This window comes from Peromyscus leucopus, chromosome 8a (genome assembly GCF_004664715.2).
Source record: "Peromyscus leucopus breed LL Stock chromosome 8a, UCI_PerLeu_2.1, whole genome shotgun sequence".
In the NCBI taxonomy this organism is placed as follows: domain Eukaryota; kingdom Metazoa; phylum Chordata; class Mammalia; order Rodentia; family Cricetidae; genus Peromyscus; species Peromyscus leucopus.
This window is the reverse complement of record NC_051085.1, coordinates 6163467-6181444: the sequence shown is the minus strand read 5'-3', so window position 1 is coordinate 6181444 and position 17978 is coordinate 6163467. Positions and strand designations below refer to the sequence as shown.

General features: G+C 49.1%; 1 protein-coding gene across 3 annotated transcripts in view; it reads left to right on the top strand.

Moving 5' to 3' along the window:
- The window catches only part of Scml4 (Scm polycomb group protein like 4), a 106362-nt gene that overhangs the window by 73337 nt on the left and 15047 nt on the right, over positions 1-17978 (top strand). For 2 of the 3 annotated variants that reach the window (XM_037200315.1, XM_037200316.1), the window contains exons 4-5: positions 1096-1296; positions 4698-4892. In XM_037200315.1, the coding sequence (XP_037056210.1) occupies positions 1096-1296; positions 4698-4892 (396 nt within the window). Of the gene's footprint in view, positions 1-1095; positions 1297-4697; positions 4893-11634; positions 12240-17978 lie in introns of those variants that run through there. The other variant, XM_037200317.1, reaches the window with a different exon arrangement.

Sequence of the window (17978 nt, the reverse complement as noted above, 5' to 3'; positions counted from 1 at the left end):
AAAATTTACTGAACATGGAAAACTTTTTTACAGGCTTTCTGGCATTTTTCTTTTTTTCTTTTCTTTTCTTTTTTTTGGTTTTTTGAGACAGAGTTTCTCTGTGTAGCTTTGCGCCTTTCCTGGAGCTCACTTGGTAGCCCAGGCTGGCCTCAAACTCACAGAGATCCTCCTGGCTCTGCCTCCTGAGTGCTGGGATTAAAGGCGTGCGCCACCGCTGCCCAGCTTTTCTGGCATTTTTCTATAGATTTATGTTATATAAATATGATACTTACCTACAAATATATTAATACATAATACATTAGCATAGTTAAAATGTAAATGAACACAATTTATGTTCAAAATTTTATGATGAGATGTATTATCTTAAAAGTGTGAGGAATTTGGGAATGGAGAGGTGGCTCAGTGGTTAAGAGCGTTTGTTGCTCTTGCAGAGGACCTGGGTTCAGTTCCCAGGACCCACACAGTAGCTTGTAACTGTCTGTAACTCCAGTCCCATGGGATCTGACACTAGGTCCCAGGGCACGTGGTACACAGACATATATAAATGAAAACACACCCACACACATAAAAAATATTAATAAATCTTTTAAGTTTGGGGTTATTGATGGGCTTTGACCATTATTTCCTGAAACTATAAATAGCAATCCCATTGGAACATCATACTGCCTCTAGAATGATTAGTGTCACACCATGTTTTTTATTGGTGCAAGTTCACGGAGAAATGCCCTTGGAGGAGCAGAGGAGGATTTTTTGTCACGTACCTGCCCAGATGGAAATACCTTTCTTTATATACACTGTCCTTATGGGCCACAGTAATTGTCTTCTGTATAGTTTACACAGTTAAAGGGGACCCAGCTATCCCTCTGCCCACTGCCAGGAGGTCACCACTTGAGCAAGTTCTGACAATTAGGAAGTACAGCTTTTTAGCCTTTTCACCTTCTTACACCAGGAGGATCAGTCCCGTGTCTGCCCTCTGCAGTTTTCCCAAGGCCAGGACCTGGTCCAGGCCTGAGATGCCCCCAGCCTAGGCAGCCTGCAGGCCTGATGCACTCACAATGCTAGACATCTCACACCCACTGTTCTCTGTGCCCACAGTGTGCCTCTACATTAACAAGCAGGCCGATTCAGGGCCATACCTGGAGAGGAGGAAGCTGCAGCAGCTTCCTGAGCGCCTGGGGCCTGAGCGGCCTGCAGCTGTCCTGCAGCAGGCGGTGCAGGCATGCATCGACTGTGCGCACCAGCCAAGGCTGGTCTTCTCCCTTGTCAAGCAGGGCTACCGCGGTGAGCTGGTGTCAGGTAAGGCATGGGGATGTGGGAGGCATGCTGGGGGTCTCTCTCTGTAGCCGTCTTCCAGTGGGGGCAGTGGGGGCGGCCAGAGCCTGTCCTTCACCTGCTGGGTCTAGGGCCTCTGTGAGCTTGTGAGCAGAATGCATCCCTTGGGACAACTTAAGAGACAGCTACCAGACCTGGACAGCAAGAATGACCTCCTGGATGACCTCCTGGCTAACCCCTGACTCCTCTGTCCTCCCCCAGGTCCAGCACTGTGCCTCTGCCTTCAGGCATACCCACATGGTATGGTTCCAACCACAGTGGGTTTAAGATAAGATGGTTACTTGTTCTTCGACTGAAATCCTCCACTGGTTCCTATGTCCAAGTAAAAGCCAGGGAAAGCAGCCATGGAGGTGCATGTCTGGAGTCGCAGAGCTACAGAGGCAGAGACAGGAGTGTGTGTTGAGTTTGCGGCCACTGTGGACCTCAGAGCGTTCTAAGACATTGTGCTTCATAGTGAGAGACAGTCTCAAAACCTAAAGAAAGGAGAAAAAACAAGAGGAGGAGAGGAGGGAAGGGAAAGGGGAGGGGAGGAAGAAGGAAGAGAGGAGCCTTGGCTAGGTTCACGTGCCTGTGTCTGACACAGGGTGATATTCAAGGGCCTCAGCAGATGCACAGACAGGAAGACCCGTGAACAAGGGCGAGGAGGAGAGTCTAGTCTGGACCTCCTGGAGTTCCTCCGCTGCTCCATGTCTTCTTTCCCTGGAACCTCCTCTTACCTTGCTCCTTGCTACAGAGTAGGGCTTAAGACAGATCTGGGGCCGAGGGGGGCCCCTTGCTCTGTACTCCTCTATGATGCCACTTGTCTTAGAGGCTCTATAGCCCCTGCCCATGAGCTGGGAGAGCTGGTCCTGAGCCTGGCTTTCCTGCTTCTCCCTCTCCATGGCCTCAGGGCCTTGGCACTGGGGAGAAGCAACACCAGAAGGAAGGAATGACTTGTGGCGTTCCAGTTGGCTGACGGAACTCCCAGGAAGCCAGAGAGGACCACTTTCCTGATGCCTGGGAGAACGCTCTAGCCCTGAGCAACGCCTCTTGCCTCCACCTTGAGGTCATTAAGTGTGGGGTAGCTTTTTCATGTTCCAGTGGGAGATGGAGGTCCCACAATGCTGCAGGACAGCATCCGTGCGGCCCAGAGAGATGCGGGCCCTGAAGAAACAGCGGGGTACCCACTCTGCATTTAGAAGCTGCTCCCCAAACACCCCGCAAACAGCTAAGGAGGCTGCCTGGACTGCAGACACTCAGAGCTGAAGGAAGCAGCATCACAGAGCCGCACAAACCCCTCCCAGCATGGCTGTTGGGGTGCTCTGCCTTAGCCGCAACCCCAAGAGGGAGAATTTAGGAGCGCAGGAGTTCCACATCCTTTTGTAAGAGACGGGATTTCCCCACTGTGTGCAATCCCATGGATGCTTACAGAACACATGCATGACGTGGTGGATAGACCTGAGGTCCGAGACCCTCCACCTCAGGGCCAGTTTCTGGATCACTCAGCCTTTTAGACAGTGCCCACACTAGTAGGGGATTTGCAGAGTGTCCAGAATAAGCATAATGACAGCTCTGTGGCTGCCCCCTGGACCGGAGCCACTTGGGGTCGAGGGTTCTCCTTAGCTCCATCGTCTGCAACGAGGGACAGCAGCCTCCCGTCCCATCCTCAAGGCCAGCCAGGAGGCCCGTGTGGAAATGACTTCCACAGGCCTAATCAAATGGAAAAATGGAATCTTTTGGTGTCTGGTTATAGTAAAAACTAACATAGTAGCCCCCGCCATGGGCCAACCTTCAGGGCATACAGTGTAAATCAGCAGGCTGCCCGCTAGCGTTGCTGTGGAGAGAGAAGCCTAGGGCAAAGCAGGGTGTCCTCTCTGAGGAGTCCTTGTGTGTCCCTCACATGGAGCTGGTGTGCAGTTCTGGGGTGAGGGGCTGTTAGGGGTCTGTGAGGCAAGAGACAGGACAGACACTGCTCAGTGCTTCCGGAAACTGGCGCTGCTTCTCGATTTGGTTACTGTCTAGAGAGCCCCACCCCCATTTTAAAATATTTGTCTTTATTTTATGTGCATTGGTGTTTGGCCTGCATGTGTGTCTATAAGGGTTTTGGAGTCTCTAGAACTGAACTTACAGACAGTTGTGAGCTGCCTTGCGGTTGCTGGGAATTGAACCCTGGTCCTCTGGAAGAACAGTCAGTGCGCTTAACCACTGAGCCATCTCTCCAGCCCTGAGTTAAAGACTGTTCTCTTGGGGGCTTCCCCTGAAATCCCCCTGGGGTCCTCGGGTGACAAATGGCATGTAGAATTGGAGACTTCAGGGTGAGCTCAGGTGTCTGTATCTACCTCCTTCTTCAGACACGGATAGGGATGGACTTCTGGGTAGAAATGTCAACAGGTACAATTACACCAGGCGAGCACACAGCCACACTTCCAACGCTCTGCACACTTGGAGGGTTTAAAATTACTGACACCCAGGAGCAGTGAGCTCACCCGATTCTCTGATTGGGTTTCTCTGCATCCTTCATTCATAAGAGGAAGCAGGACAGTTGGACAATGGCTGATTCTAGGGCTGGACCAGGATGAACCTGGAATATACTGAAGTGTCCCAAACCAAAAGTGTTGAAATGAACGGACACAGGAGTCAACACCAGTAGAGTTCCCAAAATGAAAGCTGGGACAATTTGAGGAACAAGATAATAGCCTTTAACAACCCAGGACATAAAACATGTATCCTGGAATCATACCAAGTTTAACAAAATGACTGAGTAAAAAATAAATGGGACATGAGACAAGCTTTCCTTACAGAGAAATCGTATGTGATATGTGGGATTTGCTGCTCTTCAGGTCAGGAAGTGGCACTAAACACCCCGAGACCTTTGGGAGTGGGCCGATTTAGTGACTTGGTAACCCAGGCTTAGTGGCTGGGCCCAGGGACAGAATATGGAGAACAGAGTGTAAGGGCGTGGGACGCATCGGCTCCACTAAGCGTGGAAAGTTCACACCCCCCAGAAGTGCCCTGTCGGTATGACATGGCCCTGCTCGGTGTTCCGTGAAGGGTTCCTTGTCTCTGTAGTCTCTCCCCTGTCCCCAGTCCCATGACTCCTGCTGAGAGAAAAAATACCAGACAAAGGCAAACGGACAGACAGGTCTCCAAATCTGAGCAGAACTGGTCAGAGCCGCTGCCACAGCCGTGAAAATCAAGGAAAGGAGGAGATAGAGGGCCATGATAACTCAAGCAGTGTGCTGTCCGGGGTAGGACCCTAGAGTGGGAACAGGGCGTTAGGGAGACTTCCAGAGCAGCTCCCCAGAGCCCAATACAGATCAAAGGGAAATGAATCGCCCTTCCGGCTTTCCGCGCCAAACCCTGAGTTGCCCTTTCTGGTTTTCCAGTCTCTGCTTCCTTTGATGGAAAACAGCACCTGAGGAGTCTGCCCGTGGTGAACAGTGTGGGCTACGTCCTCCGCTTCCTGACCAAACTGTGCCGCAGCCTCCTGTGTGACAACCTCTTCAGCCACCTGCCCTACCCCGGGAGCCTCGGCGCCTCTGAGAAGACCCAGGAGAGAGAGGACGCGAGGACGGAGTCAGGTGAGGTGGACTTGCTCCTTCCTGCTGCAGGGGCCCTCCCTCACGGTTGGCAGCTGAGGCAGCTGCTGAGGAGCGTGGCTGTCCTCTGGAGGCCCAGGCCCATTTCTCTGGGTTCCCAGGAGGACTCCCGACTGACTGGAATTCAGGTGTCCAGACGATTCCCATCCTAAACTCCAGGGAAACATGGTCTCTCCAGCTCCTGAGAGCTGACACTCGAGCTTTGCAGGCTGCAAGCTTAGAATTTAGACTCTGACACCACATTGCATCTTCTGAGTGATTTTCTTCCCCCTACTGTAAGGAAACTCTGGGCAACTGCTCATCATTGTTGAGTAATTGAAGAACTCTGAAACCAAGGAACTAAGCAATCCCAAAGAGTATAGGCTGATGGTGCAGATGTAGTCTTCCTGCGTGGAGTCTCCCATGTTTATCTGCTTGAAGAAGGTACATAACTAAGATCCTACACTGAAGGAATCTGATTGGGCTATGCACCAAATATGCCTTCCTTTGAGAGCTGGTGATGGAAAGTCACCAAAGGTTGAGCAACTTGGGTACCGTGGCCACAGAATAGCCCAGGTTGTATAAATGGCCAGCAGGCAGGGCAGGGAGGCCAACGCCTCAGCGTTGTCTGCCTCTGTAGATACCCATGGCAGGTGCTCCTTCCTTCCTGAGCAAACTAGAGTCATGGATTTGCAGAATTCAGCAAGAATCTCAAGGGACAGCAGAGACGTCTTGACTTTTTTCTTTCTCTGAAAGTAGCATTGTTGATCTAGGAAAAGTACGTGGGAAACAGAGCAGAGCCAGGGTCAGGGCGTTTGCCTTGGTTTCCTTCAAATATTCACAACTGAAGGGAGGAAGGGTTGGTTCTGGCTCACAGGTCCAGGATGGAGTCCACCATGGTGGGGGAGTCCAGAGGCAGGAGCTTGAAGCAGCTGATCAGACTGGGCCTGAGTCAGGGAGCAGAGAATGATAAACACTGTGTGAAGGCTCGGCTCCCTCTCTTCACTTTATCCAGACCATCAGCTTCCTCCCAGAGAATGGGACCGTCTATAGCTGAGATGGGTCTCCTTGCATCAGGTAATGTGAGATCATCCCAACAGGCATGTCCTGTGTCTTAGGGTTTCCATTACTGTGATGAAACACCAAGACCAAAAAGCAAGTTGGAGAGGAAAGGGTTTCTTTGGCTTACACTTCCACATTGTAGTCCTTCACTGAAGGAAGCCAGGACAGGAACTCAGAGTAGGAACCTGGAGGCAGGAGCTGGTGCAGAGACCATGGAGGGGAGCTGCTTACTGGCTTGCTCTTTATGGCTTGCCCAGCCTGCTTTCTTACAGAATCCAGGACCACCAGCCCAGAGATGGCCCCACGCACAGTGGGCTGGGTCCTCCCCATTGATCACTAATTAAGAAAATGCCTTACAGGCTTGCTTACAGCCTGATCTTATGGAGATATTTTCTTAACTGAGGTTCCTTCCTTTCAAATGACTTTAGCTTGTGTCAAGTTGACATAAAATTGCCCAGCACACCCTGAGCCCCATCTCCCAGGTGATTCTAGAGTCTGTCACATTGACAATGAACACTGCCACTAATCAGGATTCTAAAAACAGGTGTCAAACCTGCCTCTGTCCAAAGCTCTATGTGAGACCCTGTTCTGGAAAGGCATAGTTTAGGAAACTTTTTGATGAATAAAAGTACAAATCATGAAAAAAAAATGTTTCATCTACAGGTCTGGGCTCACAGATTTAGAGTAGAATATAAAATACTTACAATAAAGATGAGTATCTGTCAGGGCCAGTGTACTGGCACATTCCTGCAACATATCACTCAGGAAGTGGAGGTAGGGTGATGGTGAATTTGAAGCAAGCCTGGGCTACACAGTGATGCTGTCTTAAACATGAGTGAATGAATAAGAGCTCTATCTCAAGCCCAAGAGGAGAGTAGGGAAGGACTCATTTAGATCCTTCAAATAGGGTTTCTTGGATACTAGAGGAACCTTGCCTACAGTTTTGTTTGGATCCCACTTAGACCTTGGAAGAAGGAAGAGATTTGTCCGTTCACATAGAAAAGTAGCTGAGTATGATTAGTGTGGGCAGAGGCCGTATACCTGTATGCTTTTCTTTATGCCTCTACGTGAACTACAAATGGTCCTCTCTCAATTCTCCAGCCTGTACTTCCTACATCAAATAAGAAGTTGGAGGTGTGGATACAGAGTATTCTTTCTGTAGCCTCCAAACCATAGTGTGCTCAGAGACACATGGAGTTAATTTTCTACAAGATCTTGGCATGAGACTAGCACACATACATGGTTTCATATCTCAAACCCTTGCCTCATTGGGTTGAACAAACAGATACCCACAGGACATGCCCAGGAGCACATGCCCAGGAGCACACAGTTGGTACTTCCCACAGCCCTGGAAGTCTGCCCTCTGGACTAGCTCTTCTCTATGAATGAAATTTAGGATAAATCTTGTGACTTTTCCAGTTCCTTTCATGTTACAAAATGTTCTTATTCAACAGCTAATGTGCTCGGGTGGGTGAGATATCCAACCAAGTTTCCCTCAGAGATCTTACTCCTGTGGTGTCGGTTTCCAGCTTAGCTTCCTGCAGGTCACCTGCCTGTGGTGGTGAAGTGGACATGGTTGGATTCTCCACCCCTCCCACATCCGGCAAATCCTGATTGATTTCTGAACCCCTCACAGCCGTGTGGGGGAGGAGGAAAGGAAAGGACAGCTATGCTCTGCTGTAGGTTGGCATTGGTTCCCTGTTTCCAACAAGTGTTTGGTTGCTCTTGAGTGGGCTCTCCGGTCCCCTTACCATCTCTCACCCACATGCTTCTTGACGTGGACAAATATTTGCTGCTTTTTTCTAGGTAGGCATCTACATTTCTTTGGGGGGGCAACTCTTCTCTCTCTCTCTCTCTCTCTCTCTCTCTCTCTCTCTCTCTCTCTCTCTCTCTGGTCCTGGGGTGTCATGGCCTTGATTTGGACATGCTAGGCAAGTATTGAGCCACCCCCCCAACCCTGGATTTTTCAGGCAGGATCTAGAACTTGTGGTCCTCATGACTCCTGTATGGTGAAATCCCAGGGGAATGCCAGGATGAAGCCTGCCCTACAGCATGGACCTAAGGTGTTCCTGTAGCTCTCTCCAGATGGCCACTTCTGTTTCTTGAGAAACATACATTCTTTGCCGCAACAATCTCAGCATGCATGCTGACCTCTGCAGGGTACCCCTCTTTTCCTCTGCCGGCTGTCTGTGGTCTTTTGGGTTTTCCAAGGGACTCAGAGAGTAATTGAGTGTATAGCCCAAGCTCCAGAGGACAGAGAGCAAACTATTCACACGGCCACATTAAAGCCATTGGGAAGAGACTGATACTTCTCTTCATAGTTTGGCTTCTAGTCAAGCTTATGGTCAGTCTCAGTCTTGTTCACACACTAAATGTGGATAAACATTTACTGGAGAAAGACTGGAGACTCTCTCTCTGTAGGATATAATACTTATTGATGAACATGATTAATGGGGGGAATGCAATGGGAACCCTCAAAGCACAGAGCCTGACATTTATCTACAGGATCCATGACTGGGGATGTATTTGCCCCCATAACCACCATGAATGAATTGCTGGTGAAGCCCACTTTGAGATTTGGTTCTCCTGGCATCCAGGGGACCTGAAGTCGGCCTTTCACCAGGCCATGGTGACATGTCTTTTTCTCTGCAGATTGGTGCAGTTAGACATGATGATGTGACCATTGTGAACCCTGGCTACTGGCCCTGGGGCTTCCCAAGGGCAGCCATATACCTGTCTGATTCTGCCAGCTCCCACACAGGACAGTAAAGGATGCTGAAAAGGTGGAGCTGTGCTCCAATACAAAAGCTATCTTCCTGGTAACTTTACTGTTTACTTAGGGGCATGGCCGCAGGTGACCTCCAGGGCTTTGAGCAGAACTGCTTGTAGTCATCTGACACCATGGAGCCACAAAGTGGGAACTGGTCCTCTTTCGCCTTCTGTCCCAAGTCAATGAAGCAGATCTTAGCATCCGTGACACTTCAGCACAACAGAAGAGACGTTGGGTACCACTTGTTGGTAACATCGGGATCTTCCATGCTGTGACAAAGGACAAGAGTGTCTTAGTTACTTTCTGTTGCTGATAGAACACCATGACCAAGGCAGCACATATAAGAAAGCATTTAATAATTGGGGTTATGGTTTCAGACTGTGGAGTCTGTGATGGCAGGGCAAAGGCATGGTGGCAGGGACAGCTGAGATGTCACATCTCAAACTGAAAGCAGGAGGCCACACTGGGAATAGCATGAGTCTTCTGAAACCTCAAAGCCTACCCCTAGTGACACACCTCCTCCCAAAAGGCCACACCTCCTGATCCTTCCCAAGCAGTTCCACCAACTGGGAACGAAGCATTCAAACCTATGAGCCTACGTGAGCCATTCTCATTCCAACCACGACAAGGAGTTCCACTGTCACTTTTTGTAATGTTTCCCTAATGGCTGCTGTCTTCCAGCCTTAGCCCAAGCCAAACTGAAACAGTCTTGTTTTAACATCTTACCCCAGAGAGGACCAGAAGCCTTCCTCAAAGATGAGAGCTGGTTTCTTTCTGAGTCAACCTTGAAGAGATGACATTAGCTGTGCTCATGAGCCCTTCCCTGATTCAAGATGACTTACAAAAAAACCAGGTTGATCCAAATCAGCCAGTCCATGTCTCTGATACCTCCTACCCTGGAAGCTGCAGAGCTGAACACCTGCTCTGAGCCTCTTCACTGATAAGGGCCATTTTCAATTTTTCCCAAGTCTATTTAGTGTGTGTATGTATATAGTCTATTTAGTATGTGTATGTATATAGTTTATTTAGTGTGTGTATGTATATAGTTTATTTAGTGTGTGTATGTATATAGTTTAGTGTGTGTATGTATATAGTTTTTAGTGTGTGTGTATGTATATAGTTTATTTAGTTTATTTATAGTGTGTGTATGTATATAGTTTATTTAGTGTGTGTATGTATATAGTTTATTTAGTGTGTGTATGTATATAGTTTATTTAGTGTGTGTATGTATATAGTTTATTTAGTGTGTGTATGAATATAGTTTATTTAGTGTGTGTGGGGTGGGGCTGTACTGGTTAGTTTTACGTCAACTTGACACAAGCTAGAGTCATCTGAAAGGAGGGCGCCTCAATTGAGAAAACACTCCCACAAGATCTGGCTGTAGGCAAACCTGTAGGGCATTTTCTTAATTAGTGATTGATGGGGTGCCATCCCTGGGCTGGTGGTCCTGGGTTCTGTAAGAAAGCAGGCTGAGCAAGCCACGGGGAGTAAGCCAGTAAGCAGCACCCTCCACGGCCTCAGTATCCTCTCCTGCCTCCAAGTTCTAGTCCTGCTGGAGTTCCTGTCCTGACTTTCTTCTGTGATGGACTGTGGTGTGGAAGCGTAAGCCCAATTTGCTTTTGGTCATGGTGTTTTATCACAGCAATCGGAACCCGAAGACAGGGGTTGTATTGTGTGCATATGGATGCACGTGTGTGCAGTGTATATGAAGGTCAAAGGTCGACATCGGGAGTCTTTTTATTGAAAGAAATGATTTATTTCCTTTTTAATTGTCTGCATATGTATGTGAGTGCAGGTCCCCTAGGAGTCCAGAGTGGGCATCGGGTTTCCTGGGGCCGGCTGCAGTGCTGTACCCGTTTCGAGAAACCCCAGACACCACCAAGGAGCCGGTTTCCGATGCAAGCACATAAGGGTCCATTCAGGTTCAACCTGGGCCACCGCATGGCAGATGGAAGGAAATGTGGCGGTAGCCACGAGCCCAGGTACAGAGAGTTTTTATAGGGAAAAACCACAAGCCTGGAATTGGCAACTTGGGATTGGGTAGAAGGGGCAAGGTGATTTTTTGAAACTATTGGTCTAGACTTTGGGCACGAAACCACATTTGAAACCATTGGGTTAGACTTTTGGTGGGGAACCACAACCGGCTGAACAGGATCATCTGGACTGCTCAGCAGGATTATCTAGAGCTCTTCAAGGGCCTAAGTAGCAGACAGGATGTCTGCCGGAGGATACTGCTCTGTCTCCGTTCCAGTTGTCATGGCACACTCCTGAGGTCCTTCCTGGAACTGGGTACAGCAGGTGTCTGGGATGGTGGCCCTTTCCCTAAGGTAGAGCCTGTGCAGTCAAGTCCAGGCCTTCACAGCAGGAGGTTGTGAGCGGCGCTGAGCACATACGGCTCTCCAGAACTGCTGTTCAACTGCGGAGCTGTCTCTCTAGCCTAGTCAACTCATTTTCTTAGTCTCTTATTGACTGGGAGCTCATTTCTTGGCTAGGCTGGCTGGCCAGCAAGCCCTGGGAATTGACGTGTGTGTGTGTGTGTGTGTGTGTGTGTGTGTGTGTGTGTGCACTTGTGTGTGTGCCTATGTGTGAGTGTGAGTGTGTGTACTGGAATCTCACTCATGTCCTCACACTCGTGCAGCAAGCACTTTGCTGACTGAATCATCTCTGCAGCCCCCCAGTTTACAAAGGAGCACAAAGCATGGGGCGGTTGGGGAAGCACAGCCGGGTCTGTGGACTGGCCATGTCTCCACCGCCGCCGCCGCGGCCGCCATCTCCTCCTGCTTGGGTTCCCCATGCACTTTGGGGTAGAGGCTCGGGAGAGCCGCCAGATCCCGTGGAAGGTGGTCATGGAGCCTGCTCTCCTCTTTGAGGCTCAAAGGGAATTTATTATTCTAAACAGCTGACTTCAGTCAGAACTGTCTTTGGTCCAACTTTCCAAAGAAGGGAAAGCAATCCATAGCTTAGAACAAAGTCTCAGGCAAACCAGAAGCATGCTGGAGAATGAAGAAAATTCAGGTGTCGGGCATTAAACGTGATGGCTGGTTCTGGGCCTCTCCTCAGGGGAGGGAAAATGTAAATGAACTAAAATGGATCAGAGTGGCGTCAAGGTTGATCCTCGGGCCGGGGTGGGGTAAGCTAAAGGAGAAAAATCTATACTGGCCGGAGACTCCGTTAATGGAAAATGTAATTGAAGCGAATGAAATGCTCCGCCTGTAGGTGGTGTGGCCTGGTGCCCTTTGAACCAGGAAGGCAAGACACAAGGCCATTGAGGCCCTAAGGGAAAACGAGAATTGCTTATCTGTAAGAACAAGGGCGGGCCTGAGCTGGAACGGAAAATCTGCGACCGGAGCCTCCTCAAATCAGAGCTGCGGTGGAGGGTGGGTGTTTGGTTTCTGCTCCCTCTGAGTCCCTTAGGGGACACAGAAGGCCCCCTGCCTCCCACCGCATCTGTCACATGTCAGGAGCTGCAGCCCCCAGGAGTGCGGGCTAAGCCACGAGGAAAAGGACTCTGCACCCAGGTAGGATGGGAGGGAGGCACCTGTGTCTGGGCTGAGGGGAGAAGGGCCCCCACCCTTCCCTCCCCGGCCCTGCCGCCAGCCTGCCCCAGGCCTCCTGCCCCGTGCTCTGAGACGGCAGGCTTTTCTCTCTAGGAACGGCTACCTGGCTAGGCCGCCCTGGTTGGTTCTTCAGAGCTCTTGGAAGCTGTGCCTGGCGGGCTTCAGTCCAGCCTTTTCTCTTGGGCTTTGAGGCTGGGATGGGAAGTGCTGGCAGCTCTTAGTGTAGCCAGGTCAAGCTGTTCTCACTGAACCCCTCTGGACACAGACCAGGAACTAGGCAGAGCTGCGAAGGGCCAGGCCATCCATCAAGAAAGGCCATGGCTTTCAGCCTGGGGGAAGGTAGCGTTAATGACTCTACCCAGGGCTCGCTCTGTACAGCTGCTCCCTCAACTGGGAAGTTATGATTGATGTGAGGGAAATAAGGTGAGGTAGAGTGTGTGTGTGTGTGTGTGTGTGTGGCGATGGGGTCCAGAGTAGGAATGGTGGGATAGCGTCTCAGTCAGGAGCCTCTGGGCATCTCTGGATGGAGAGGCATTGTGTGAGAAGAGTTTTGCTGCATTTCAGTCAGGCCTTCATTAGAGAATACTGGTCTGATTTACTGAGTAAATCAATGGCCCAAGTTCCCTTGGCTGGCAGCAACCAAGACCGTGCCTTACACAGAGTGCTAACACGTGCTCTACATACACACGGGCCTGACTTGCTTTGGGACTCTCTCCCTCTCTTCTCCATATTTTTTTTTTTTTTTTTTTTTTGGTTTTTCGAGACAGGGTTTCTCTGTGTAGCTTTGTGCCTTTCCTGGATCTCACTCTGTAGACCAGGCTGGCCTCGAACTCACAGAGATCTGCCTGGCTCTGCCTCCCGAGTGCTGGGATTAAAGGCGTGCGCCACCACCGCCCGGCTCCCTCTTTCTTTGCTGCTTCTCCCCGGGGAGCTCTCCAGGACAGTGGAGTGAGTGGTCTGCCCACAGTGGTCCTGGAAGACCCCTCCCCCCACCCCACTGTGCCCCAGGCCACGGGCAGGCAGAGGGAGGTAATTGTTCATCCAACAGGGAGACTTAGACAGTCAGGAGGCCCTTCCTGTTCTAGAGATTTCTTTGGCTTCATCCATGGACAGGCTTTTATACCCAACAGCCGAGGAAATCATGGTCCCCAAACAGATCACATGGTGAAAAAGAAACACAAAGCTCTCCAGAAAGTTCCCCAGACACCCAAACCCCCAAAGGGGCCCTGAGATGAATGCATATGCCCTGCATGTACTTCCCTTCTGCTGAAGCAAGCTCTTGTGGGTACACAGAAGTCAGGCTATCTATCGTTCTCTCTCAAGGAGACACAGAGTGATTTACAAGCGCTCTCTCTGGGCTCTGACACGGACAGCAGGGGCTTGCGAGGCGCCTGAGGCCTGCCTCCCCCTGCTCTGCCCAGCTCCACTTTCCACAGCCCTAGGCTGGATTTTCTCACTGGGGAAGGAGAGCTTATTTCAGATAAGAAGAGCTTTGTGAGGACCCAGAAGGGAATAACGCTGGCCGTGTAACCCGCCAGGCCTGTGGTTTGCCAGGAATCTGTGAGGAAGGGAGGTGCAATCTCTGAGACTATGTATGTGTTCTGGATGATTCCAGGTCTGCTGGCCCCCTCTGCTGTTCATACTCTTGTCTGCCACAGAACTAAAAGGAATCGTTAGTTCTCTTGTCCAGGAAAACTTTCTTCCTCTGTTTCACCCATTTTAAATAGTGGATCCAGATGATAAATGTATGTCACGGTGCAGTTAAGTGTGTAAGGTACTAGAAGCCCTGCCTACCTGTAACCCATCGACCTGTCTGTTGAGTGACCTCATGGCATTGAGTAGCACAAAGAATGTCCACCAGCCATCTTTTATATCAAAGCAAGAGCAACTGGGCTTACATGTAAGAGAGAATTTTAAGCAATAGGTTTGTAGCACAGTGGCCTAGCTATAAGGGAGACTGTAAGATCCCTTGGGGAAGTTTGTATTTCATTCTTATGTATGTGTATGTATGTAGCTTTGTGCATGTGCATGCAGTACCAACAGTGGCCAGAAGAGGCATCAGATCTCCTAGAACGAGAGTTGCAGACCGTTCTGTGGTCTTCCTTTCCAAACCCATCCAGTGTGGGTGCTGGGAACTGGGCTTAGGTCTTCTTCAACCACTGAGCCATCCATCTCTCCAGGCCCCTGAGGAAGCATCACAGTAAGAAGCTCAGTTTTTGGCTGTGGAAGACAAAGGTTGGATCTAGCTCAGCATGGTCCCAATGCTGACATGCCACCTTCCCAATTCTTACTGTCTGAGTAATACCTATAGAGCTGATCACTCCAGATAGCCCTTTCAATCAACTCCTTTTTAACAAGCCTCTCATCGATGATATCATTGTTTGATTTACTAATTATATTTATGGATATATACTAAAATACATGACTGTAAAAAATCAAGAGCCATGTGTGGTCACTTACGCACTCAGCAGAATTGCCGTTAAGTTCAATACCAGCCTGGGCTACATTGTGAGTTCCAGGCTAGTCTGGGCTACTGAGTGAAATTCTATATTAAAAATACTAACAGGGGCTGGAGAGATGGCTCAGCGGTTAAGAGCACTGACTGCCCTACCAGAAGTCCTGAGTTCAATTTCCAGCAACCACATGGTGACTCACAACCATCTTTAGTGGGATCTGATGCCACATGCAGATAGAGCACTCGTATACATAAATAAATAAATCTTTAAAAAATTACCACCAACAAAACTCATTTACGCGTCCTCAGCCAAACTGTGTCCCTCCCAAATGACGTGTGTTCCCCTAGCACCTGTGAAGGGGTTCTTATTCAGAAATGGGGTCTTTGCTGAAATGACCTATCAATAGTTGACGAGGTCCCGTTGCATTGTGGGAGACGGGTACAGACAGTGCCCACAGGGAGAACACGGGTCGAGACTGGAGGACTGCTCCTGTAGCCAAGGAATGTCCAGGTCGTGAGTGACCTCAAAAATCCGCGAGAGGCCCCTCCCCTACACTAGGAGGCAGCTCAGCCCTCGGCCATCTCCACTCTGCACTTAGAGCTTCCAGAGAGAGCATGGGAGAAAGGCAGCTGTCGTTTTCAGCTATCTAGTTTGGGATGAATGCTTCACCCCCTGTTTTACCTAAATCTGTGGCTTGTCCTGCCAGAGGACACATTTGACACCGGGGAAATGCCAAGCTGGTTGTTCAGGGCCTTTCAGGTTCGTGGCACAAAACAACCCAGGATGGCTGTGGTCACTTCCCACTTGGCATGCTGCGCGGCCCTCCACTGACACACACGAGGAAAGAGGACAGAGCTGGATTAATCAGGTTCCCGCGGACTTGCTCTGTCGGTCCTTTGCTTTTTATTTCTTGGTGGTACGAAGGTTAGAATTAGAGCTTGCTCTTGTTAGCCACGTGGCGAACCGCCACGCTACGCTTCAGCCCTCTTTGTTGTTTTGTTTCCTTTTATTTTGAGACGGGATTCTGAGTTGCCTAGGCAGGCCTGGAACTTGCAATCATTTTGCCTCAGCGTCCAAGTACCTGGGATCACAGGCCTCACCCTCACACCTGTGCATCTGAACTGCTGTTCATTCGTGTCTCCCAGGAGCAGGTGTGAGGTGTGGCCACTTGTCCCCATAGTTACCCACCTAGGCAGACTTTGGAGTCACCGGAGTGCCCTTTGTGGGGAGGGTGTCCTGGCTCAGTGCTCTCTGAGACCGTTTTTCTCTTCTGACTGAGTCATCAGGAAGCTGGCTTTGATTCCTTGATTCTCACCCAGGGTCATCAGCAGCTTTTAAACCAGTAAAGTTGCATTCCCATGCTCCCCATCCATACTCTTTGTCATAGAATGATCCACCTGCTTCTGCATTTTCCACATTTACATGGCTGGACTATCTGTGTTCTCTATAAGAGACCATCAGGACAATTCAGGCACATCCTCTTTAGATTTAAAATATTTAACACCGTGTTTTATTAAACCTCTTGTCATTGTTTGTCACAAATCTACTTGAAATTCCATGTTACCACTTTACGACATGTGCTGATGCATCTTCTGAGTAATGACCGTGTTCTTGCTAACACTGGCTCAGTGTTTACCCAGTAAATGTTATCCAGCTCACCTCTATGCCAAGCTCTACGGAAGAAACTATTGTTACTTCACATACACCAAAGCACCTGCCGCTTGGAACCAGGGAAGGAGTGGCTATGAGAACTTCCAGTAAAGGGAGCGTAGGCTGCCTTTCTGTTCACTGGCGTTACAGCCTTACTGGCCTACAGGATGTCCTCAGCAGGTGTGAATGTTCCTTCTTAGTCAGCGTGGAGAGGCTAGCTTCCAGAAAACACCTTGCAGCATGTGGTCAGGCACACAGGTACATTTAGGGTGGTGCCCAGGCCTCTGTGTCCTAGTGACCAGGACAGTGTTGTCAAAGTTGGCTGCAAAGCTCTTAAGAGTTTGATCACAGCTTCCAGTCTGCAAACCACTGTGCCTCTTCAAAAATAGCTGTATTGGGATTTAATTCAGGTATCACCAAATCCACCCATTTAAGGTACAGTTCCAGGAGATGTACATTATTGCCCTAGCTAAGTGCAGGGTATTGCCATCACCTCAAGAAGTAAGCGCGTGTTTTTAGGTATCACCTTCTTCCCCAAACCACAAGCCCTAGGCAGCTGCTCTAGAGATGCTTGTCTTGAGTACCCGCGTTCATGGAATCATTGACTATGCGATGCTTTGCGACCTTCTTACCCCGAGCATATTGCTTCAGGGTGCGTCTGTGCTGTAGCCGGCACTGGCTCTTCCCTCTTCCTATGCTGAGATAGTTCCCTTGTAGAGTGTAATCCATTCACCGGCAGCAGACACGTGTGTTGCTTCCATCTGTGAACATCACTACTGTAAACACTCGTGCATAGGTTTTTGTATGGAAAAGTGTCTTTATTTCCTTTATGCACATACCCAGGAGTGCAGTTTCTGAGTCATGTGGTAATTCTGCCTTATGTGTTTGTTTTCCAAAGCGGCTGGGCCACTCTTAATTTATGAGCAGTATGTGAGAGTTCTGATTTCTTCGCAGCACTTCTTATTGTCTGTCTGGGGAGCTTTGTGGTACTGAGGCCTTGAGTGTGTTAGGCCGGCAATGTTTCTCCTTGACCTTACCATGACAATTTTCCTAGGTGTGTTAATTACAATAAAGAAATTTGAGAGGATTCTGACAGGGATTGTGCTTGATTTTGTTGAACATTTTTAGTATATTGTCACCTTAATGATAAAAAAAAAATCTATGAATATGGTATTTCATCATTCATTTGCATCTTCTTCCAACAGTGTTGTGTATTTTTCCAGCTCATAAATCCAGATTTATTTTGTTTAATTCATTTTCAGTGTTTCACTGTTTTAATCTTATTGTATGGAATTGCTTTCTTAACGTCATCTTCAGATTGTTCAGTGGAAGTATATAGAAATACAATTGATTTTTGTGCATTGATTTTTGCATCCTACAACCTTGGTGATAATTTATGAATTCCAATCATTTTAAAACTGGGTTCCTGAGACATTTGTATGCACAGGGGTCATTTTACTTCCTTTCCCAATCTGGAAGACTGTCCTTGCTTTTTCTTAGCAAAAATTTCAGCCTTGGCTGAAGCCTCCAGCAGAAAGCTGATGGCTGAAGCAATGGCCACAGGGAACAGCATCCACTCTCTTCCCACAAACCG